Source organism: Pantherophis guttatus, chromosome 2 (genome assembly GCF_059756535.1).
Source record: "Pantherophis guttatus breed Tessera chromosome 2, ASM5975653v1, whole genome shotgun sequence".
Taxonomy (NCBI): domain Eukaryota; kingdom Metazoa; phylum Chordata; class Lepidosauria; order Squamata; family Colubridae; genus Pantherophis; species Pantherophis guttatus.
The window spans coordinates 196,046,401-196,071,875 of NC_142064.1; the positions used below are offsets into that span (position 1 = coordinate 196,046,401).

Here is a 25,475-nt window from a genome sequence, read left to right on the forward strand (position 1 = left end):
TGTTAGCAAAAGCTGGCACAGAAGCAGCATAATTCTTAGAAATAAATTTGCTACTTTGCCAACAATTCAATAGTACCATACTAAAGAGAATGAAAGCCGTCATGGTTTGTTGTTCCATTGTAAATATTTCAAAGCAATAGAGCCATTTTTCTTGGGAACAATCTTTAACTATTTCTGCATCTGTGATAACCATAGAGTGTATGATAATCATATAAATATTAAAAACGTAAGTGTTGCAAAACTCTGAACTCTTCTCTTTTGCAATATTCCATCTAATACCAGTTCCATTTCCCAGCAGTGAATTGCTCAAGATGCTTCACAAATAGCATCAGAGGACAGTTTGCTCAGGCAGTGATACCCTCTGATCTACAGTAAGTGAAATAGAAACAACCTCCATAGAGAAACTCCTCTTTAAAATCAGGGCAGAACTAAATAGTTGCTCTTTCCAAGAAATACCTAAATGTCCATTTCAGTTTTTAGTTAGGACACAGTGAACTATGGAATGTGAAGGCAAACAAATTATAGAGAGGACACTATTCCCAAGTCATCTATGATTTTAGAATTTTCAAATTAATGTGCATATATAAAGCCTGCTCTATGGTATTCCCTCCTTTTAGGAAGGAATAAACAAACAAATGTTTGTTTTACTACACGGAAGGTCTGCTTCTGCTAACATCCAATGATGTGAGCTAAGTGGTAATGGAATGCACAGCATTGGGACATTATTACAGACACATCAACTAATTTAGTTCAGATATGATGCTAAATAACCAAAATCCTGATTTATCAAGAATGAGCATGTATGGGATCAAGGATCCTTGGTGCTTTCTGAGCTTGCTTGTTTTCTTGCAGACATGTATGAGATTCTCAATCCAAAAAGTGTTAATCCCATTTATATATTTTTTAAATTGTTAATCTCTAGTTAAACTAGGAACAAAGGCATAACCTCTATCTTTACAATGCCTGCTAATCCAAATCATGGAGTGTAAATATCTGTTTAAAATTACCAGAAGTAAGTATTTAAGTGAAAAATACCATAAATGCTTACATCCAGTGGTGGGATTCAGCCAGTTCGCACCACTTCAGGAGAACCGGTGGTTAACTTTCTGAGTAGTTTGGCAAACTGATTGTTGGAAGAAATAATTAGGGCAGAGAATCGGTTGTTAAATTACCTGAATCCCACCACTGCTTACATCTAAAGGTTTTGTAAGCAGAAAATCCTCATTTTTCACAATTTTTCAAGAACCCAAAATTTCTAAAAGTTACACTACAGTTTTTATTGCTGTTTAAATTAGGATTAGCAAATGGAATATTTTTCAATAATAGCCTTTTTAAAGAACTGAAAATCAATTTATATAAATTCTATCTGCTTCCCCTTCAAAAATTCAGGCACTTATACATGTTCAATAATGACTTATTCTATTATATTTACTAAGATGTTTTTCTTAAAAAAAGTTTATCTTCTTCAAAATTCATTTTGCAATTGGGGGGCATCCTCAATGTATGTGATTTTTAAACTTAAGTCTCTTAATATTGCTAATTTCATAATTTCATATTATATCATTATATCATTGCATGTAATTCCTAAAGTGGTAACTTTATAAATGTATCAGAGCAGCTCTGATGAAAAAAGAAAGCATCAGAAAGGGAAGAACATTAAAATTAAGACAAAGTCATCTGAAGCAAGGCAATGTTGCATTAGGAGATGAGTATTTAATGGCAGTGAAAATTCAGAAAGACCCACTTACATTGGCTGGGAACATTCCTGGAGATTGCACATTCTACGAATGGGCCTGGGCTTTGAGATAGACTCACAGTAACTGCGACGGATCATCTTCAGATCATTCTTCCTCCGGCAACCATATTTTGTAAACTGGTAGCCTTGAGGGGGGGGAAACCTTACTTTATCTTCAACATTTCCAAGAACTTTTACATAATTCAAATATTTTCATTTTCCCCCTACTAAAAATACTCTGGCCACTATTTTATGAATGAAGGCAAATATACGTGTCCCAGGATCACGTATCTGTTGAAGGATCCAATCTGGGTCAGTCACTGGGACCACAAGTTTTGTCTTCCGAGCTTTCAGACTCGTGCTGGAGCCCATCTTCTTTCTAGAGAGAAATTCCCTGAAGATGGGCTCCAGCACAAGTCTGAAATCTCAGAAGACAAAACCTCTGGTCCCGGTGACCGACTCCGATTATATAAAATCTTATTGTAGTCAAGCTTGATAATTTACACAGATACATTCCTGTCACTTGATATTGCCTTCTTCCTTTAAGTTTGACTTCTCAATGTAGTCCAACTACCTGTGCTTCCTAAAAGGTGCTCTTCCATCAAACCAGGATTGACTTTGCTTAGCTTTCCAGATCAGACAACATCAGGTTTCAATTATACACAGAAATCAACACACTTGGGCTGTCAGATAGAGGTTGCAAAAAACAGGACAATCACAAAATGGTTAAAATAGGATCATGCTCCCCTTCCCAGTTCTTACACTTAGTTGTAAGTTAGTCAAAAAAACTAAGATCCAACCATCTGGAAATCCCAGATGTGTAGGCAATACTGAGAAGCAGAAAATGAATCTTCTTAAAAAGACAAAAGCAGAACACGAGAAAGAAACATAGGAAGGATGTATGAGCTGAGTTTGGGAAACCTCTAATAAAGTGAGAATTTACCTGAGGTAATGTTCAGGCAAAATGGACAAAGGAAATAACTGTTTCAAGAGAAATCTAGTTGTGTAGAAATAGATAACAAGTTTACTCCAGAATTTGTACTAGCATTAATATATTTTTTCATGTTAGAGTAATTACCTTTTTAAAAGATTTTTCTTAATTCAAGTAATTGTGTGTACTTCTGCCTATTATACATATCCTCATGCTGTGCATCATTTTATAATATTTTTTGATCTATAATAATTAATCCAAATCTAAATATCCTGGCAGAACATTCATTTATAGCAAATCAGTGGCATCTTGTGGTCTGTCAGGAGCATTACATATTTTATAAACTCTTAAAATCTGCCCTTCCCTCATACTTTGAACAACTCTGTAACCATTTTCCTTCTCTATTGACTCTTTACATTGTTGTATTTACATTTAGAAAGTCCCTCTCTCTCCCTCCCTCCCTCCCTCTCCTCTCTGTCTCCCTCCCTCCCTCCCTCCCTCTCATAAAGTTTGATTTCATTAATCTTTGGTCAGTCTCCCAATAGGACCTCAAAGGACTGAAATGTGTGTTCATATCCTTCTAATGATCAAGGAGGATTCCAAATTTCAGAGCAGGTGGAATTCTGGGAGCTGGGAAATGAGATAATGTGGAACAATTTTGCATGTTTGTGTAAAAACAAACAACTGACACATTACTGGTTGGTTCAGTTTACTCTAGATGTGAAATGCAAGGTACATTCTCCAGTTAAAATTTACAGCGCAGCATTTTGTCTCCTACCATTTGTTTATTTCATCAGTTTACTTTTTAAACTACTATCCATTTTCTAGATGTGCAGCATGTTTTTGAGTAATAGACAGCAATAAATAATTCCCATGGAATGTATTTTTCTACCTATGACCTAAACTTTTCCCTATTAAAATGTAACTGAAGATGTCAATATCTAATGATTCATAATAAATAATTACACTTTGCATAATCTCACAAAGACTTGACGGATGATTGTTTGGAGAAATCAAATGTGCTGCACTGAATGAATTAATTACAGTACCACAGATAAGAAATTACAGGTAAGCCTGTTAAGTCATTTTAACTTCATGGATTCCTGTCTCAAATTCAGCTATGAGCCAAATTAAACTATTAAGCATACTTAAAAGCATAATTAGAATCACAGTTTTTCATAACAGACAGAAAAGTCAATGCAGTCATCAGCATCTTTACCTCCTCCACAAGGTTTTGAGCACTGGGTCCATTTTTTCAGAGCCCATTCATATGGTACAGGATCTTTCAAGACATTGTTATCATCAACATTTAAAGAATCTTCATGGATCATAAATTTGTATGTCAATGAAATCTTCCCATTACCATGAGGAATTACCTAGTTAGACAAATAATGTATATCTTTTCAGGAAGATCATTTTAACATCACTTTTAAAATCTCTTCAAAACCAGATTCCAACCAAGATTTAAGCTTCCATGATTCTCTGGTCTTGTTCCAGGTCCATGATCTCTTCATTTCACCTCTGCCACTCTGCCAACCACATTCCCCCACAAGATCCCTAATCTTGTTTTCTGAAAAAAGGGAAATCCATATCCCTAGAATTCTCACGAATGAAAGAGGCAACATATATAATTGGGAGGCACAATCTAGATTTGGCTTTCATCCTTAAAATCAACTGATACTATATATCAAATAAAGGGTGCATGACTCACTGTCACACGGCACCCTCGTCTTCGAAGAACTTACCAAAATGGTGATGCCATGATGTAAAGGACCCATCGTTTGGACCATTTCCCTGTCCTCATCATTCCGATACTCCCATTCTGCACCCATGTGGATGAAAGTTTTGGAGTCTGGCACATAGTTGTTTTCATTTAGAATAAATTTTCCTGTTTCTCGGTTCTTGATCGCTAAAAACAAAATAAGAAATATGAAGTCAAGAGATGTCCAGTGGCTTCCCCTTCCTTCTCATTTTTATTTTTTTTTCCAGCGTGCAAAGAAACTAGAAGTCACAGAAGTGACTTCTTGCTTTATTTACTTTACTTGGAGAATTAATCAAAAAATATCACCAGAAAAATTTCTATAAACATTTTAGTATTAACAAAATAAAATTTGCTACAAAGCAACCAAAATATCCTATCTAGTTATTCCTACCCCCCACCCTCACCCCAAAATAAAAAATTGGGAAACCTTGTTTCTTATCTATGACAAAACTGAGAACCCTCTGGTTCTAAGTCTGTATTCAAGTTTCTATAGTCAGAAATTGTTTGCATTCTTTCTTCTCTACCTTGAGAAAAAAGCAACGGTAGTTCCTAATGTCCTACCCAGAGTTTTGGAAAAATGAGGATTTCTTTATTTTTATCTGGCTGCCTAACTGTCAAATTTCTCAAGGCAGTGTACTATGTATTCTAAATGTGGTAGATTTTGAATTATATTATAATTCACCTTAGACAATAGTACAAGGCTTGTTGTACTATTGAAACCTAAGGCTTGTTATATTTCTTGGAACCTAACAGGGACATGGCAGATTCTCCCACCTCCTTCAAACTGTAGTTTAATGAGTTTCAAATTGGCTACTATTCTTGGATAATATATAGCTATATATTGATTGCAGTTGTATGGGCGCAAATTTGTAGGTTTCATTATTGGCTGATTTCAAAAAAAGGAAAATAGTTTAATTTGACAGACAGAAATCCTCAAATAGAGTCAATGACCGAAAACCACGTATGTTAAATATGAAAAATCTTTTCTCCATGAAAGGCGATTTCATTGTACCAATCTTCTTCGAACTTGAGAATTTTACACAATCTTCCCTCTTTTCATATACAACTCAGCCACAGCTTTTATATCTCTCTTCTTGTCACTGCTAAATTTGCTGGCCCACGTCTACATTAAAACACGTAAGGAATATTTTCTCTTTCAAAATAATAGTCAGACATGACAGCCTTGTACATTTACTGCTCTTTTTCCCAACTGCTTCAAGAGTCATTTGTGAATAAAAACAGAAGGTAATAAAACAGAAGGTTTTTATCTTGCTCATGGTTTTTCAGAAATGGTTTGCCTAACGTAAGGAATATGTCTGTGCAATGAACATTATTAATCCCAGACAGCTGCAGAGAACAGCAATTCACGAAACATATCTCTTAAAACAAAGCTTGGATGATTCATAGAAAAGTTACTAGGTCAGTGGACATGAATCTGCTTCTAATTAATTACAGCCTACAAGACAATGCCTCTTATTGATCCACTGAGCTGTAAAGATTGAGAGCTTCAATTATTATTGAAACTTTGCTTGATTGAACGTTCTTGCTGCAGTTGGCTTAGAACTAGAAAGAAGGACCAAGAGGATAGATGCTGGAGATGTAAGCAAAAACACATCTGGTAAATCTGATGCACAGGAAATGTGGGCTCTGCAGAATACATTGCATAATTACATTGAGTAGAAATGACATATGATTTGTTTATTTATTTATTAAATGTGTATGCTGCCAGACTCCAAGTGATTCTGGGCATTTATTATTTCAAAGCCAAATTTTAGGAAAGTTAGACATACTATTTCAAAGAGCAGGTACTAAGGTATTTAGTACGGTAAAGTTCAAATTATGATCCAAATAGGATCTGTGAATTTTTAAACTTCTATATATTTGTGTAGAGATTTTGTTTCTTAAATTCCTCTCTACACAATAGAACTTATTTCACCACCACTTCTACAACAAAAAAGGATCTGGCTGGAAACAAATACATTTGTAGGTTGCTTTGATTAAGAGAATACAATGTAAAATATTGCATGCTTGGAGTTCTCCAAGCATGAGTTTGGGACATATAGAAACAATTTCACTGCAAAACCAAACAAACTCAGAGAATTCCAGCAATGAATGTAACATGCAAACATGGAGTTACCCATATTTGCTACTAGTTTGGTTTTCAACCTCAAAACTGATTAAAATTGCTCTGCCCAGCTTCTATATTGTTGCATTAGTGCTATTTTAGTTCTACAAAAAGGTTCCCCGACTCAATTAAAATATATTTTATAACCAGAATAATATTTCAGCTAGTCAGAAAAAGCATATCCATGAGCAAATGCTGACTATGATGCAATATGATACGTACCGAGATTATGAACAGTAGGATCGGATTCTTGTATAAGTAAATGCCTGGCACCAGCTGGAATGTCAAACATCTTGAGGTATCCTGCAAGAAAGCATCAAAACTATTAACAATAACTTTTATAAGCAAAAGAAAAAAAAATCATGAATATCTGCTGTATTTTATTTTATATAGTAGATGCCATCTAACTCCTTTTAAAAAACATTTTTGCAGCTCCAGAACTGACTTAAACCATAATTGCCAAAGATTGGTAGCATAGTTTACTATCAGAAAATGCATAAACATGGCAATCTTTGCTCTAAGACTGGTTTCATATAGTGCACATATCTTCGCACCATCACGTTGTCCACTGAGAAATTTCTCTGTCTTGCCTGCAAATATTCCAAGCAACCTGTAGCCATGAAGAAATTTGCCATTTTAACTTGTGAGTTCTAAGCCACCTTTTGTTTCTTTTCTAAGGAATGTAGATGCTTCCTCTCAAACCCAGGTGAGTTTACAACATTTTAAAATCGTAATATACTCTTCAAATTAAAACATCAAGAATAAAATCAGTACAATATATTTAAAAGGGACTTTACAGATAAACCTAGTCCAGGGGTGGGCAATTGTGGCTCTTTTACAACCTGTGGACTTCAACTCCCAGAATTCCTGAGACAAGCTGTCTCAGGAATTCTGGGAGTTAAAGTCCACAGGTTGTAAAAGAGCCACAATTGCCCACCCCTGACCTAGTCCTTTCTGTTATTCAGTGCTGGAATCAACTATATCATCCTTGACAAGACTCCACCTGAAAACCTTGATGCAGACTCCACCTGAAAACCTCCAGCATGGGGGAACCCACTACTCGCCCACTGCTTTATGACTTTTAGCATGAGGAGATTCCTAATATGCAGCCTGAATCTCTTATTTCAGCCCACTGGTCTTTATCCTACAGCCAGTTTCAGCACATTTCCAGATGACTGCTTTTTTAGATATTTGTAGCAACAGCAATAGCACTTAAAGATATATTCTGCTTCATAGTGCTTTACAGCCCTCTCTGAGTAGTTTACAGAGTCCGCATATTGCCCCCAACAATCTGGGTCCCCATTTGACTGACCATGGAAAGAAAGGCTGAGTCAATCTTGAACCAGTCAATATTGAACTCCTGGCAGTGGGCAGAGTTAGCCTACAATACTACATTCTAACTATTGTGCCACCATGACTCAGTATATCAACAGCCTATATTTGTAGCTAAACCCCGCCGCAGGGAGGCGGACCCAATTAGATGGGTCCGCCCCAGGCGTCTGATGGATCCTGATAGGTTCCAGACGGAGCTTGGGCCAATTCCTGATGATCTGGCACACGACTCGGCCGAGGACCTAGTAGCTGCCTGGGACCGGGCGGCTGGTGGGGCCTTGGATCGAGTCGTGCCTTTGCGGCCTCTGACCCGGTGTCGATCCCTCGCGGCTCCTTGGTTCACCGAGGAACTGAGGGAGATGAAACGCCGGAAAAGACGCCTAGAGAGCGGTTGGAGGGCCAGTCGCGCTGAATCTGACCGAACACTGGTAAGGTCGCATATTAAGACCTACCTAGTGGCGATAAAGACGGCAAAGTTTAATTACTTTTCCGCCTCTATTGCGTCATCAGGGAATCGTCCGGCCACCCTGTTCAGGGTAACCCGCTCCCTGCTCCATCTGGGAGCGCGGGAGGATCCCTTGGAAGACAGGGCGGAGGATTTCGGACAATACCTGCATGACAAAATCGCTCAGATCCGGGGGGACTTGGACTCTGACTGGGTAGATCAGGGCAGGGTGACGAGGAATAGTCTTGAGAATGTTATCTGGGAGGAGTTTGATGCTGTGACTCCCGATGATGTGGACAGGATCTTGGGGAGACTTAGTGCGGCCACATGTTTACTGGACCCGTGTCCCTCCTGGTTGGTACTGGCCTCCCGGGAGGTTACACGAGGCTGGCTCCAGGGTGTTATCAACGCTTCGTTGAGTGAGGGTTACTTCCCCGCGGCCTTGAAGGAGGCGGTGGTGAGGCCTCTCCTCAAGAAGCCGTCCCTGGATCCAGCAATGTTGGCCAACTACCGTCCTGTCTCCAACCTTCGCATCCTGGCGAAGGTTGTTGAGAGTGTGGTCGCGCGACAGTTCCCGCAATTCCTGGAGGAAACATCCTATCTGGATCCGTTCCAGTCTGGTTTCAGGCCTGGGCACAGCACGGAAACGGCATTGGTCGCGTTGGTTGATGATCTCTGGAGGGCTCGGGACAGGGGTTGCTCCTCTGTTCTGGTCCTGTTAGACCTCTCAGCGGCTTTTGATACCATCGACCATGGTATCATGCTGCACCGGTTGGAAGAGTTGGGGATGGGGGGCACCGTGTTACGTTGGTTCTCCTCCTTTCTCTCCGACCGGTCGCAGCTTGTGTTGGCAGGGGGGCAGAGGTCGACCTCGAGGCCTCTTATATGTGGAGTGCCTCAGGGGTCGGTCCTCTCGCCCCTCCTGTTCAACATTTATGTGAAGCCGCTGGGCGAGATCATCCGTGGCTTTGGGGTGAGATACCATCAGTACGCTGATGATACGCAGCTGTACATCTCCACCCCAGGCCACCCCAACGATGCCCTTGAAGTGATGTCCCAGTGCCTGGAGGCTGTACGGATCTGGATGGGGAGGAACAGGCTCAGGCTCAACCCTTCCAAGACTGAGTGACTGTGGTTCCCGGCATCCCGATATAGTCAGTTGACTCCATCACTGACTATTGGGGGCGAGTCTTTGGCCCCCACAGAGAGGGCTCGCAATCTGGGAGTCCTCCTGGATACGCAGCTGTCCTTGGAGGAACATCTGACGGCTGTAACCAGGGGGACCTTTTATCAGGTTCGCCTGATCCGCCAGTTGCGGCCCTTTCTTGATCGGGATTCCTTGTGCACAGTCACTCATGCCCTCGTGACCTCTCGCCTTGATTACTGCAATGCTCTCTACATGGGGCTCCCCTTGAGGAGCACCCGGAGGCTCCAACTGGTCCAGAACGCAGCAGCGCGGGTAGTGACAGGAGCAGCGTGGCGCTCCCATGTAACACCGCTCCTGCGTGAACTGCACTGGCTCCCGGTGATCTTCCGGGTGCGCTTCAAGGTGTTGGTTATCACCTTTAAAGCGCTCCATGGCATAGGGCCTAGCTATCTTCGAGACCGCCTACTGCCACCGACGACCTCCCACCGACCCGTGCGCTCCCACAGAGAGGGCCTCCTCGGGGTGCCATCAGCCAAACAATGCAGGCTGGTGACCCCCAGGGGGAGGGCCTTCTCTGTGGGGGCACCTACCCTCTGGAATCAGTTGCCCCCTGAGATAAGGAGAATCCATGACCTCAGTGCCTTCCGCCGTGCCCTTAAAACTTTCTTTTTTCAACAAGCCGGGCTGGCTTAATTTCTTTTTAAGGGTTTTATTAATTGTTCTGTTTTGCTTATCGTTTTTAATTAATGGGGCCAAATCTATATATATTTTTAAATGTGTTTTAATATTTGTATCTGATGTTTTTATCTGGCTGTTCACCGCCCTGAGTCCTCAGGGAGAAGGGCGGTATACAAATTCAAAAATAAATAAATAAATAAATAAAATAAATAAACATTTGCGGCTCCTTCAACCAAAAGATTTAGTTCTCTGAACCCTGGTCATCCTGGAACTCCTCCTTTAAATCCCCTTAACCCCCTTAAACCCCTGTTGCCATGTCATTTTTACTTTGCAGCCTAACAGCACAAGAGTATAAAAGAGCTATAAAAAGAATGTGGAAGTGGTGTTCCATATTTATTATCGAGAAATTTCAATTAATTAAACAAAATGACTTTATTTCCTCTGATATCTGGTTTTCCCCTTCTCCTCTTTGTAAAACATGGCATACTGATAATGTGGAGAAACTGAACAAGAGAATAAAGAGAGAGATAGGGTGCCAATGCATAACATACAATTCATTCTGACCTAGTCATAAGGCTTTTGTAAAAATAAAATGGGGTAGCTCCATAGAAATCATCTTGCATTCCTGGAAGAATAAAAGCAGGAAACAAAAGTAATGATTATAAATACAGGATGGAGCCTTTGAGCCAGACTCAAAAGGGAAAGGTGATTTAGAGTGCACACTGATGTTCACATCACATCTGTTGGCAACTCTTTTAAGACAACAAGGAACCAAAAGCTGTGGCGTACACATCCCTGCTTGCTCCCAATTAACTTTTCCTTTTTGAATCAAGATCACTGCACAATCTTAGTCATTTTATCTTCTGTATTTTAAAGGCTCACTATCCTCTTTATTCCTAAGCACGCAGGGTTGGATAGGGAAAGAAAACCACTATTTTTCCTCCTAGAGAAAAGAACCTTTTATGCATAGATCTCAGCTTATTTGTTAAATTCCGTCTTTTCGCTGTTGTCCAAGTTGAAGGACTCAACTTTTTGACAAGATTTTTTGCCCTCCCTGACAAATAGACATGATGCAAAATGGAAAGATTTTTGCAAGTCAGACAATAACCTAGTTTAGAATGAACAACCAAGAAAGCAGAAAGTCTGAATGTATCCAACACTCTGGTTTTAAGGATGAGGTATCAAGACAGACAAATATTTCAGCAGGGGCCAGTGGTGGTCTGAATGCAGTGCTGATTTGCTTTCCTTTTAAGACCTTGTTTAAAGAGTTGCAACAGTGGTCAGAATGGAAGGACAGAAGCCCTGAAAAGGGACAAAGATATAAGCAGGTCTGAAAATATCTATTTCCCCCAGTTTGGGGGGTATGTATTTTTCTTTGGTTCACTTTAAGATGGTAGTGGGACAATTGATAGATGCTCCTCAAAGATGTTGAGAAATGGGGGATACAGATGACAATGTCTGCGTTAAATTAAACGCACTTATTGGAGTCAGATTCAAAAGACTCTTTCTGAGTAGACTAACATAGAATTCTGTTTCATGGTTTGAGTAGACCAAGACATCATCACATGACAACATGTCTCAGTCACATAAATTAGGGTTTTCTTTTTATATTGATTTTATTTAAGAAAACATGTTTCCATCAGAACCTGTTCAAGACCAGCATTTGATGCAGCAAAGGAAATATTCTTGAACTCCTTTTAAAATTAAAACATACTTTTCTGGGGCAAGTATATTATATTTAAATAAGAACAACCTTGTTTCTTTGGTGCCCTGGAGAATGTTCCTTTAACCACTTTGCAATGGGTGTTGTCTCCACCGCACACACCACATTTATCTTCTTGCTTTGATGAGCCTATTACTTTGTCACAGCCGACTTTCTGAAACCAAGAAAAAAATAATCCATTCATTTTGTTTGTAAGAGAATTTTTTTTTAATGATAACAAGATCGAGATATTTAAGCAGGATATTCAGAACTAAAATATAAGTATGTTCCTGAAATAATATATTGATAGTCCCACGGGGCCTTATTTCAAGAACAGAAGAACTCTTTTCAGTTTAAGTAGATATTTGATTTTTTCCCCACATCTATTTTAAATAGTGAAAATCATAGAGCTAGAGTTTCATATCTATAATCCCTTAGAAAATAACACCCAAAAAACCCATATGTTTCTCTTTCTCAGTTTAAAGACATCACACTTTAGTAAGTCTGTCCTCAAGTTACATATCATGGAAATGAGCTGAACACAAGGTTTATTTAAAGCAGATAACTTGAAGACTGAATGGTAGGTATGGTTTTGGTTAAAAATTGCTGAAAATTGTACCCAAGCATATCTAGAATGACTGTATCACATGACCAACAATAAATAGCTATCTTTATCTATATCAGGGTAACTTTTTTGGGGTTATAGGTAAAACTTTGGAAATTGCTAAAGTGCTATAAAAATCATGTATGTGGTGGCTCAAAGTAACACTAGAAAGACATGAACAATTCATTAACTAACAGATATTCTTTCTAAACACTGTCCTTATGGAACATTCCATAATTTCATAAGAGCCACGGTGGTACAGTGGTTAGAGTGCAGTAGTGCAGGCTATTTCTGCTGACTGCCGGCTGCCAGCAATTTGGCAGTTCAAATCTTACCAAACTCAAGGTTGACTCAGCCTTCCATCCTTCCGAGATCAGTCAAATGAGGACCTAGATTCTTGGGGGCAATATGCTGACTCTGTAAACTGCTTAGACTGGGCTGTAAAGCACTGTGAAGCGGTATATAAGTCTAAGATCTATTGCTATTCCAACATGCACTAGGAACTAAAAGAAGAGTTTTAAAAGAAGAGTTTAAGGATTGTCTGGTTGACCGGATCTATGTGGTCATCTACTGCATGTGCTTATAGATAGCAATCACTATTTCCTTGAATAAAAACAAATTTAACAATTAGTTTAACAATTTGTTAACAAAAACAAATTTAGAAAGCCATTCTAAGCTAAGTACGTAACACAGTCACAACACATCAATGTGTCTCTAACCATATCACTTAATTTCTTTCCATCTTAAATCTTTAACTTTTGAAGCATTCTACAGTTGTGGAACACAGTTATTTTTCTTGGGATGCTTTGGAGAATTTTCTCTCCACGTAATGACTTTTTCCCCTTTAAAAACTGTTGCACTTCAACAAATACTTTCCTTTTAAATACTTGTTTTCACATATTATAATCCCCTCCCGAGGATTAAGTTCACTATTAGTAAATATTATGATTTGAAAAATATTCTGCCACCTCTAATAAAACAGTAAAGTACTACACATCTGATTTCTTTTAAAATATCATTCAATATAATTTCTATAGTATATAGAATTTTTTATAAATTAGTCAGGGAAGGGGAAAAACTAGCCCATTATAGCAATAGCACTTAGACTTATATACCGCTTCACAGTGCTTTACAGCCCTCTCTAAGCAATTTACAGTGTCAGCATATTTTCCCCAACAATCTGGGTCCTTGTTTTACCTCAGAAGGATAGAAGGCTGAGTCAACCCTGAGCCAGTGAGTATCGAACTGCCAAACTGCTGGCAGTTGGCAATCAACAGAATTAGCCTGCAATACTGCATTCTAACCACTGCACTACCACAGCTCATTGTAATTTTAATATTATTCTTACAGATAGAAAAATGGAAAAAGATATATCTGAAACAGATATAACCTACCAGGCATTCTCCTCGCATACAGATACTGTGCAAATCTTTATAGGAGCACCGTGTTCCATCATGTACCAATCTTTTCATATACACCACATCATTAGTCTCCTTGGACTCGCAGTAGAGATGGCATCTTTCTTTAGCTATAAGGGAAAATATTTGGGTAATTTATTTTCTTATTATGGAATTTTGTAAATGTTGATTCAATGGAGGTTTTGTGGTGAGGTCAAAAATTTTAAGCAACTTGTCCAAAGAGAGAAATTTAGAGCCATATTCTAGAAACTGGAATTATACTTCGAACCAAATATTTAATAGGGAATATTTGTAGTTTGTATGAGTTTCCCCACTTCATCCTCATCAGTATAGCTTCTATTTCAGAGTTCCTAGTTAGCAGAATCACAAAACCATCTTGGGGATAGATTTGGGAATTGAATATCCCTGCATGGCATGAAGTGAGAGAAAGCGATTCTACCATCTTAATGAATCGACCCTTAAAATACAATTCTATAAAAATGTTTCATTTGCTATTACAGTCAATCATGCATAACATATACCTTAATTCAATTAAAGTACAATGGATAAATTGAGTGATTCTGCAGCCTAAATAATTCCTACTATGAAGTGCATACTCATCTGTCTGAAAATATGCTCTCCTCTGAAGAGAAACTAGAAACACTTGACAGTATGATAGGAGATAAGGATGGGCAACTATGGCCCCTTTACAATCTGTGCAGGGGTGGGTTCTACTTACCTTTACTACTGGTTCGCAACAGGAAGAAGCTTCTGCGCGTGTGCAGATCACCAATGATGACATCCGGGGAGGTGGGTGGGGCCTCCTGCCCATTTTACTACCGGTTCTTGCGAACCGGTCTGAACCGGGGCAACCCACCACTGAATCTGTGGCTTTTAACTCCCAGAATTCCTAAGACAGCATGGCTGGCTAGGAATTCTGGGAGTTGAAGCCCATAGGTTGTGAAGGGGGCCTAGTTGTCCATCCCTGATCTGAGGGTTAATGCTAATGAACTGCAGTATTTCTGCATACAGGACATTCCAGTTTTTGAAACTGGGCAGAGTTATCCTGGTCTGCTCTGCTAAGGATGAAATGAAAAAGATAAATTGTGCGAACCATCAGTATGTTCATATGGAAGCCAGTGATGCTTCATATTCTGATATTCAAAAACGGGATCCCACTGCCTGCACTGCTCCTCTCTGAAGTCTTCATCACCATCAGGACAATCTTCACTATTGCATAGCTGAAACTCATAGCTTGGTCCAAAACATGTGCGGCCTCCATTAGCAGGGCTAGGGAAAAGAACAAGTAATACTAATGAATGATTCTAGATCAATAATATAATAGACTGTTGCATTTTATTGGAACTGGAAAAGTGGTATCTCACCAGATATTGGATTCAAATTCCCAGGAACTCCGCTCAGAAAAGTTCAAGAATTTAAAGAACTGCAGTCCAACAATGTCTGGAATGCTACAGATTCTTTATTATAGGTAGTCGTCAACGTACGACCATAACTGAGCCCAAAATTCATGTTGCTAAGTGAGAAATTTGTTAAGTGAGTTTTGCCCCATTTGATGATTTTTATTTCCACATTTGTTAAGTGAATCACTGAATTAGTAGCAAGTGAATCTGGTTTCCCCATTGACTTTGCTTGTCAAAAGGTCGCAAGAGGGGAATCACATGACCATGGGACACTGCAACAGTCATAAATGTGAATCACTTATCAAGCATCCGAATGTAAATCACATGACCATGGGAATGCTGCAATGATCATAAGTGTGAAAAATCATCGTAAGTCACTTTTTTCAGTGCAGTCGTAACTTTGAACAGTCACTAAGTGAAGTGTTGTAAGTCGAGGACTACCTGTACTTATTTATTGTTCATTTCCAATATTAATTTCCAATGGTTTCCAAAATCTGAACACGTATGAGGTAGGAAGGCACATTCTTAGTCTCAATATCTACAATATATTCTTAGTCTCAATATCTACAATATGACCTAGTGGGATATATGGATAAATATGAAATCCTGAGCATGCACTATAAAAATGCTGAAATAGTTGTGGGTGAGATACAATGTTGATTGTATGCTTAAGAAAGAGATCCTGCAAGCAAAGCTAGGGGAGATTATCCTTTCCCTTCTGCAACCTCTACATAACCTTAAAAGACACACTGGAAATCTGGGTAGTAGACAGAGGGGACTTCTCAGTGGGAATATGGGGAATCAAGTAAACAAAAAGAAGAAAAGATTATTTCTTAAGTATGTAGTGCAGGCTGACTCTGCCCACAGCCAGGAGTTTGATCCTGACAGGCTGCCGGTTGACTCAGTCTTCCATCCTTCCAAGGTTAGTAAAATGAGGACCCAGATTGTCAGGGGCAATATGCTTACTCTGCAAACCACTTACAGAGGGCTGTAAAGCACTGTGAAGTGGTATGTAAGTTTAAGTGTATCCATTGCAGTCAACCCAACTCAGGGCAGTTTTCAGCAGTTAAAAGAGATTAAGTATGACTCACTTAAGAATAGCTGGGTTTCATTCATAATCATCTTGTAGAATAGAAGAAACACCTGAATACACATGCACACATTAACTATGAAACCTTTAATGCAGCACTCAAAGTGATTATGATATTTGTCTGACAGGTTAAGAACCCAGTCCAATTTTTTCATTTATTGCTTGGATAATTGAACTTCCTAAATCTTGCTGTAATTTATTAAGGAGATTATGCATCAAATATTTATCTTATTACTTTTTAACTTACCACTGTATTTTCTCATGTTGCCTTTTGTGCTGTTTTTAGATTTTGTTACTTTACATGAAGAATACAGGGAGGGAGTGGAAAAGGCTGTTTTTCCCCTTCCCAGATAAATAGAGAGGATCTGGAGCCAGGTAAAAAAGAAAAACGGGCCTTCCCCATGCCCCCCAGGCCCTCTGGAGGCAGGAAACAGCCTGTTTCCCTACTTCTGGTGGGCCCAGAAGGCCTGAAAATCAGCTGGCTGGCAGGCGTATGTACCCCAGAGCTAAGCTGGTGTGTCCACTGATTTAGCTACGCGTGCCACCTTGGCACGCGTACCAGAGATTCGCCATCACGGGACTAGTATATGGATATTAGAGGATAGGATAGGATACTATGGATATTATAGTACAGTCCTAACACAGTCTGCCACAATATTGTGTGATCTGTTCTATTTTATCTTTCCAGTAGTTTCGCAGTGAAACAAATACAAGAGCAAGGCAATGGCTATAAACTATTTATAACTTAGCTTAATCCTTAGTCAGAACTAAGCAATTTAAAAAAATAATTTGTGATAGTTTAACAACATTATTGCAAATCCATTGAAGACATCTAAACTAAAATCCATTATCAAAGGGCATAATTTGATTAAGTTCAACTTACTGTGGATTGTCACATTGGCGTGTCCGGAATTTCACTCCTGTTCCGCAAGTTCGGGAACAGGAACCAAATTTACTCCATGCTCCCCAATTTCCATCTTGCTTCAAGATATCTGGAGTTAACCAGATACAGTGACCTTTAAAACAATGCTAAAAGAGAAAAATATACAGGTATGCATATTTTTGAAATTCATCAACTTTGTTTTCTTGGCAATTGGGCCTAGGTTGAAAGGAATTGTTGTTTAAAAAGTAATACTACTCCAAAAGAAACCACTAGTTTCTCATATATGCATTTTTCATATATTATTAAAATTCAGATGTTTGAACTGCTGCCATTGAAAAAAAATGCTGCTAGAGTTTGATACTTTGCTTTTGATTTGGTCCATTGCACGTCAGTTCATACCTACCCATCTGTAACCCAGATATAGCTTCCTCAGTTATGTAGCTGAATCTTCAGAAGGAAAAATAAAATAAAACCTGCCCCTATTGTACTATGTTAGTTCCCTGGGTAGACCTAGAGGACTGCAGGGAGACAAATGTGCTAATGGAGCAACAATAAAATGGAGACAGAAGAAAGTGATCTTCTTATTCAAAATTCACACTTTCTTTTCCCAAATTTTCAAAGCAGGTTGCCAGTTCTAAAGCACATCCTAGGGAAACATGTGAAAAGTGTAGTACAGGTAGTCCTTGACTTACAACCACAATTGAGCCCAAAATTTATGCTGCTAAGGGGAAAATTTGTTAAGTGTTTTGTTTGTTATAAAATTTGTTATGAGTTTTGTCTCATTTTATGACTTTTCTTGCCACAGTTGTTAAGTGAATCAAAACACGGATGTAAAATTTGCGACCTTCGACATTGACTTGTCAGAAGGTCACAAAAGGGGATCACATGACCCCAGGACACTGCAACCATAATGAATGTGAGTCAATTGCCAAGGATCTGAATTTTGGTCATGTAACCATGGGGATGCTGCAACGGTCATAAGTGTGAAAAATGGTCATAAATCAGTTTTTTCAGTGCCCTTACAACTTCTAATGGTCACTAAACTGACTGTTGTAAATCATGGATTACATTTATTTATTTATTTATTTGTTTGTTTGTTTGTTTTCTGCCTTTATTATTTTTATAAATACGAAGGTAGCTAACATATCCAACACACTTTCCTCCTCCTATTTTCCCCACAAAAACCACCCTGTGAGGTGAGCTGGGCTGAGAGAGAATGACTGACCCAAAGTCATCCAGTTAATTTTCATGTCTAAGGTAGGAATAGAACTCATGTTCTCCTTCAAAAATAATGTTAAAATGCATTATTTGTTTTACAATCAATTAAAAATTGAATCTAACAACCAAAATCACAAATGTAAATATTTCTCTTTGGAGAAACATAAGCTAAATAATTCCCAAGTTTAATGGCAACAAAAATTGAAAGTAAATATTGATGACCCTAACCTGGCAGATTAACAAAAATAAGAATCTGAGAAAAGCCAAAATTAATATATCACTATAATTGTTACACAAGACAGGTATTTATTGTTTTTCTACACGCAATAGGCAAGTTTTCGGAGAAACACCCGAAATTGATGTGGTCCATTGTATTCACAATAATATCAAACAGAGACAGCTAAACCCACATTACATCAGTAGAATACAATGTTGCTCCCCACCCTACACAAATGGATTTTATTTAATTAAAATCAGAGTGGTAATGTTTCAACAGCTGAAATCTACAGTTCTTTCTCAGTTATGATTTATAAACGAAATTCTGAACAATTTAATTGCAGGGCTGAAGAAAAGCTTTTACAACAGCAAGTAAGAAAAAGGGCTTTAGCTAACATGTGCTTATAGTAAGCAGCAGGAAAGGAATATTTCTTTGTATGGTAACACTGATGGCCTCAGAAAACATTAGAAGCAATAATTATTTTGATAGTTCTATGAAGTATGTGAACATATAGAAACAGTAGTTTAAAAAACACAAACAAAATGAACCTCAATAGCTACCTGAACTCAACATTTTGGTAAAGAGAAAAACACAGTAAGGCCAATGCTAAGTAGTCCCCTCATCATAGGCTCTATTTACATCTATGTGTGTTTTGAGTGCTACATCTTTAAATCCCTTGCTTTTTTTTTTTTTTTTTGCTATGGCAGGAAACCCTATATTGATTGATTGTTTTTCTGAAGCTGCTTTCTTTGACCATAGCTCCATTAAAATGAATTTCTAGAAAGGGGTTCTAGAATGGGTTTCCAAAGAAAAATGTGCCCCCTTTGCCTGAGAAAAAAGAGAAAAGAAAAAAACAATCAAGATTCCTTTGGCTTGTGGAACAGAATTCAGAAACCTAGGAAAGTGAATCTACCTACAGTATATTTGTATCTGTATCTATCTGTATCTTTATCTCTGTCTGTCTGTCTGTCTGTCTGTCTATCTTTTATCTTTCTCTCTCTCTCTCTCTGTCCCTCTCTCTCTCTGTCTCTCCCTCCCTCTCTCTATCTCAAATGTATATAGCCACCATACAACCACTTTTATAATTTTTAAAATTATATATAATTTTTACGTTTTTATTATTAATAATAAAATAATAGTAGCTATATAAATCTTTTAAATATATACCAAAGAAGAGTCTAATGCTGGGAATGATTGAGGCAAAAGAAGAAGGAGATGACAGAGAATGAGGTGACTGGATGGAGTCACTGAAGCAGTAGGCATGAGCTTAAATGGACTCCAGAGGATGGTAGAGGACAGGAAGGCCTGGAGGAACGTTGTCCATGGGGTTGCGATGGGTCAGACACATCTTTGCAACTAACAACAGCAACAAAAGCTACACCTAATATGTTAAGTCTCCAGTTGTCTGCAAGCTTCCTCCTTCCTGGCCATAGTTTATATGGCTAGGATTGATCAAAATTGTATCCCAATCCCTTTGGCACTATGATATTGGGGAAGGCTTACTGTGTTACAAACCCATCTACATGAACCTTCTCTAAGAAAATATGAAGCTAGAAATACTTTCATAATATACTATCACTGCTTTATACCCGGATGTAATTGTAGGTCCTGTGCATGAATGGTTTGTCAGTATAAGAATCTGGGCATAAAGACATACGCACAGATGGCTATACACAATCATTCGATAACTTTTTCTAATAATCATTTCCATAACAAATGTTGTGCCACTCGATCAGCCTTCAATTCTAGGCATTTGGCAGGAACTGTATGTGAAACACATGGCTAAACAAACACCCACCACCAGCAAAAACAGAGAAGGATGCATAATACAAAATGTGTTTTAAACAGAGAATGAAGAATACTTTAGCAAGGGAATCAAGTAAAAACGTCCTGAATACCTCATAAAAGCAGGAGAAAAGACCATAATTTGTAGACCTGCTACACAGAAAACATTATTGATGATTTGGATGATCAACAGATGACTAAAGTCAAGAATCTCTTCAATGTAATAGCCTAGGTCAAGATATGTTTGCATTATCACATGACTTTAAACTATGAAAACCAGAAGTGGGTAACTGAAGAGGAATCTGAAAATAAATCTGCTATGGGTTAAATCTGCTCTAACTTGTGTGCTTAGTGAGTTCATTTTTTCTAACAATTACTAATTTGCATCATGACTCTGAATTTATTGAGGAGAAGTTGCATATATTTAAATATTTGTTACAGTTGAATCAGAACAGCTTCAGAACAGCAGTCCAACATGTGCTTGCTTCTCTCACTGAAACCAGTACTGTCTTGGATAAGGTTGAATGCAGGGGTGAAATTCAGTTACCTTCCCTTCTGGTTCACAAATGTGCATGCGCCACACGGACATTCACTTCACTCGCACATACCATCATCCGCACATGCACAAAGCCTTCTGCACATGTGCAGAGCAGTAGTGGGTTGCCTCTGGTTCACACTGGTTCTAGAGACCCAATAGTAAAACTGGCAGGAAGCTCCACCCACCGACCCCGATGTCATCAAAACGCTTCTGCGCATGCGCAGAAGAGCAGGCACGTGGTCTCACTGCGAACCAGTAGTAAAGGTAAGTAGAACCCACCCCTTGCACAGAGGCTTAAAATGTCACAAAAAAGTGACGTCATGACGTCTGCGCAGGTGGGCAGAGCCTCCCGCAGCCACCACTACCGGTTTGCCCGAGCCAGATAGAACCAGCTGCATTCAACCCCTGGTTGAATGCTTCAGCCACAAAGTTTTATGGGATTATATGTTATTGGAACATTTAATAATATTTCCAAATGAGTTTATTCATTACTGATAATGAATATATATATGATTTGTAGCTGTTACAGTCAAAATAGACTTCTATCAGTTTACATACATCTGTAAAAATAACAACAAAATATCCACAAAATGCAAAAATAGCCAACAAATAGACATAACACATTAACAGTTATAAAAATCACATAAACCATCAAAACCAATGGCTCCAACTCCTCCTGCTTTTCCCTACCTCCACTCACTGGAAATACATATAGATGTTTTAATTTTTTTTCTTGCAAATCACTGAAAGTCATGGGATTATGGCAAGCTATAAATTCAAAATAACCCCAACACTGGCCATGAAAAGTCAATACTTGATTTTCAGTGTTCTAATACTTGAGGGTTGCCACAAGGAAAAGGGGATCAATCTATCCTCCAAAGCACCTGAAGGCAGGACAAGAAGCACTAATCAAATACAGAAATAAGGTAGAAGTAAGGAGAACAATTAACCAGTGGCTTGCCTTCAGAAGTTGCAGGTGCTGCATCACTGGAGATTTTTAAGAAAAGATTGGACAGCCATTTGTCTGAAATGGTATAGGGGCTCCTGCTTGGGCACGGGGTTGGACTAGAAAACCTCCAAGATCCCTTCTAAGTCTGTTATTCTGTTAAAATATTTCTTTGACAATGTGCTATGCTAATCTATCACAATAGCCAACCTGGATCTAAACGAAGTTGTTGGACAACAGTTCACTGACACAATTAACGAGTTGATGTAATGATACTTTGCCTCCCAAATGCCGCCATGTAAACTCACGCTTGCACATGTAGCTAGACTCAGTAAGATTTCTTTTTTATTTTACTCCATTGGCCCTAGAGCTGTTACCTCCTTTGATTCCTTGAGATCCTCAGTAAATCAAGATCCCAATTGGGATCAACCATTACAAATGAAGGCAAATTATTCATATTCTCCCAATTATCCACCCAAAAATTATCCACCTTACAAATTGTAATGATATACAAGAATGACCTTGGGAGAAAAGAGATGCAGACTAGACAACAATCAGACAAGCAGTAATTGAGCCCACAGAATGAATATGGGCCTGGCAAAGGTCTCAGAAAAGACATCTTTAGTTTCTTGGACTGTAAAAGTTAGGGAGGAAGAGTTGTACTTGCAAAATTCTGATAGTGTACAGGAAGTCTTCAACTTACAAACATTTATTTATTTATTAACCATTTGCAGTCTGGCAACTGTCTGGCTTAAATCCAGTCCTCACACATATGCCAGTTATTAGTTATTTGATCAAAATTCGGGAGTTTGGCAACTGGTCTCTATTTACAATGGTTGCAGAATCTCAGGGTCATGTGAGCACCATTTGCAATTTTCCCAGCCAGCTTCCAACAAAGTCATTGGGAGAAGCTGGATTCAATTAATGATTACATAATTCATTTCACAACTGCATTGATTTATTTACCAACCTTGACAAGGCTTTAAAATTGGGTGTAATTCCTTGTTGCACCACCTTGTTTAGCCATGGAAATTCTGGTCCCAATTATGGTTGTAAGTTGAGGACTACCCTGTAATAGACCTAGTATTGGGGGTGTACTTTTTAACTTTTTATGTTTTAAATGTGTCTCTGTAAGCTGCCCAGAGTTACCCTATGGTAAGATGGGCAGCCAATATATTTGACAGCTAGATAAATGAGAGAGAGGGAGGGAGGGAGGGAGGGAGAGAGAGGGAGGGAGGGAGGGAGAGGGAGGGAGGGAGGGAGGGAGAAAGCGAGAGAGAGAGAGAGAGAGAGGGAGGGAGGGAGGGAGGGAGGGAGGGAGGGAGAGAGAGAGAGAGAGAGAGAGAGAGAGAGAGAGAGAGAGAGAGAGAGAGAGAGAGAGAGAGAGACTATCTCAAAAAAGTAAAACAAACCAACAGAGTATTGGTAAAAGTACATTCTCCCATTATTACATCTAAACCAGAGAATCCACATCCCCCCATTTATCCCTTCTTTGTTAATGAGGGCATCCCCAGGCTATTCCCTTTGTACTCAAGGAAACTACTTCAAATCTGCTCTGCTTTCCTCTCTTCCTTCACCACTCGCTACTTCCCTCTTCCTTATCTGGCTCATAGAAAAATATCATCCAGAATAACATCTTCATGTTGTTCCTGTACTCCAACCACCGCACTCTTCATTGCAGACTTGCATTTCATTCTACTTCACCTCCAGTCCTAGGGATCCCTGGGAAACTAGAAAACCTCACACAAAGGGCCATAACTCTGGAGATCTTTGTTCTCTCCTGTTGTTCTGACCCGGTTAGCCCCATTGTTAACATTGGCAGTAGCTCAGCCTGCCAGTGCATTAACTTCAGCTCCTATTTTTATCTGCCGTTATTATCTTAATGTTACCACAAAGTGCTTCTACTAATGTTTCTATCACAAGATTAAATAAGAAAGGGGATAGTGGGCAGCCCTGCTTACTACCTCCTGAGGTTTCCTAATATTTTGGCTTGAAGAATAAAACATTGTGTTGATATCTGAAATATCCAGCTTTTTTTCTTTCTAATGCATAATCTTGCTCTATTATATTTTATTTATATAGTCTACATTCTTCTTCTGAATGTAATACATTTATCATGTATGTAATTTTCTTTCTGATCCTGTTCATTTGGCTTATACATTTGCCTGTTATTACTGCCTTCATGGCATCCCGTCTTGTTCTTTGCTCCACACAATTTTTATTTTAAAAGCTTATCAAAACTTGAACAGATGTTGCTTCGCTTGTAGGTTATAAAGCAATCTAGGATTCAAATGCTCAAAATGAGCAAATGGGAGCTTTCTAAGTTATATCCGATAATAACTGAGACATGATCTGGAATTCAGTTGGTGAAATTTCTGCTCACCCCAATCGATTAAAAATGTTTTTGAAACTACAATATAATCTATCCTTAAATGAAATTGGTCCCTACTTGAGTAATATGTAAATCCTTTTTTTGAAGGATTCATAATACCCCCAATACCAAAAACATGAGCACATATATTTGCATTAATGTCTGCAATGTCTCAGGTAGTAAAAGTTGCCTTTTATTTTTTATGAAAAGCTATTTTATCCCCTGGTGTACCTGCATCATTATTTAAATTATCCCCTAGAATTAGTTTTTCCCAGCCAAATATATTCCAAGCTTTTATTATCTTCTTCATGTATCCAATTTGGTTTTGATTTGGTGCATGTTTTCCCGAAAATAAGACCGGATTGTATATTATTTTTTGCTTCAAAAGACACATCAGGGCTTATTTTCTGGTTAGGTCTTATTTTGGGGAAAATACGCTAGTATATGCATCCATCTGGCTGACAATCTAAACTGGGGGCTTATTTTGTGGGTAGGGCTTATATTACAAGCATACTGAAAACTCATGCTAGGGCTTATTTTCTGGTTAGGTCTTATTTTGTGGGAAACGAGGTACATACCAAAGTTAAAGCTTTGTAAAAAAAAAAAAGTTCTAGCTTGTAAAAATAAACTTCCTCTCCCCATCTTTCTGAATCTTTTCCCTTTAAAGTTTATATTAGCTTTAAATAAAATACTGTTTGACTTTTCCAGCAGAGAAAAAAAACCCTCTTCTGAATTGTTTTCCCCCAATACTCGACTTTCAAGGAATGATGGACTGAAGATGTATTTGCTTTTAGTAGAGCCGATGACTGTAGAAGAACAAGCAGCTGACAAATGAATTGGCCCCTTAAATTCCTCTCCATATACAGGGAAAGGCCTGAGATTGCCTTTAGTGCTCCATACAGATGCTCCCTACAATGTTCTCTGGCAGGTTTTAGAATTTTGGGAGCTGGGAAGGTCAGCTTTGCCCAAACTGGAGTTTGAAGACTTTAAATGGACACTGGGTTTGCCCACTTCCTCTCTTAATCACTTCTGGAAGTGGCTTGTAAATTACTTTTTGAATAGTATGAATCTTTAGAAGGACAAGTTTTATTACACTGGGTGATTCTCCTTCAATCCTCAGCAAAAGAAGTTTCATCTACGTTTAACAA

At 38.6% G+C, this 25,475-nt stretch overlaps 1 protein-coding gene across 4 annotated transcripts in view; it reads right to left on the reverse strand.

The window, feature by feature from the left end:
- Positions 1-25,475, reverse strand: part of ADAMTS2 (ADAM metallopeptidase with thrombospondin type 1 motif 2) — a 283,800-nt gene that overhangs the window by 15,175 nt on the left and 243,150 nt on the right. For all 4 annotated transcript variants that reach the window (XM_087887492.1, XM_034403051.2, XM_034403043.2 and 1 more), the window contains 8 exons: positions 17,253-17,398; positions 14,973-15,148; positions 13,856-13,989; positions 11,909-12,032; positions 6,776-6,856; positions 4,412-4,575; positions 3,886-4,042; positions 1,749-1,881 (listed from right to left, as the gene is read on the reverse strand). In XM_087887492.1, the coding sequence (XP_087743618.1) occupies positions 1,749-1,881; positions 3,886-4,042; positions 4,412-4,575; positions 6,776-6,856; positions 11,909-12,032; positions 13,856-13,989; positions 14,973-15,148; positions 17,253-17,398 (1,115 nt within the window). The remainder of the gene's footprint in view (positions 1-1,748; positions 1,882-3,885; positions 4,043-4,411; positions 4,576-6,775; positions 6,857-11,908; positions 12,033-13,855; positions 13,990-14,972; positions 15,149-17,252; positions 17,399-25,475) is intronic.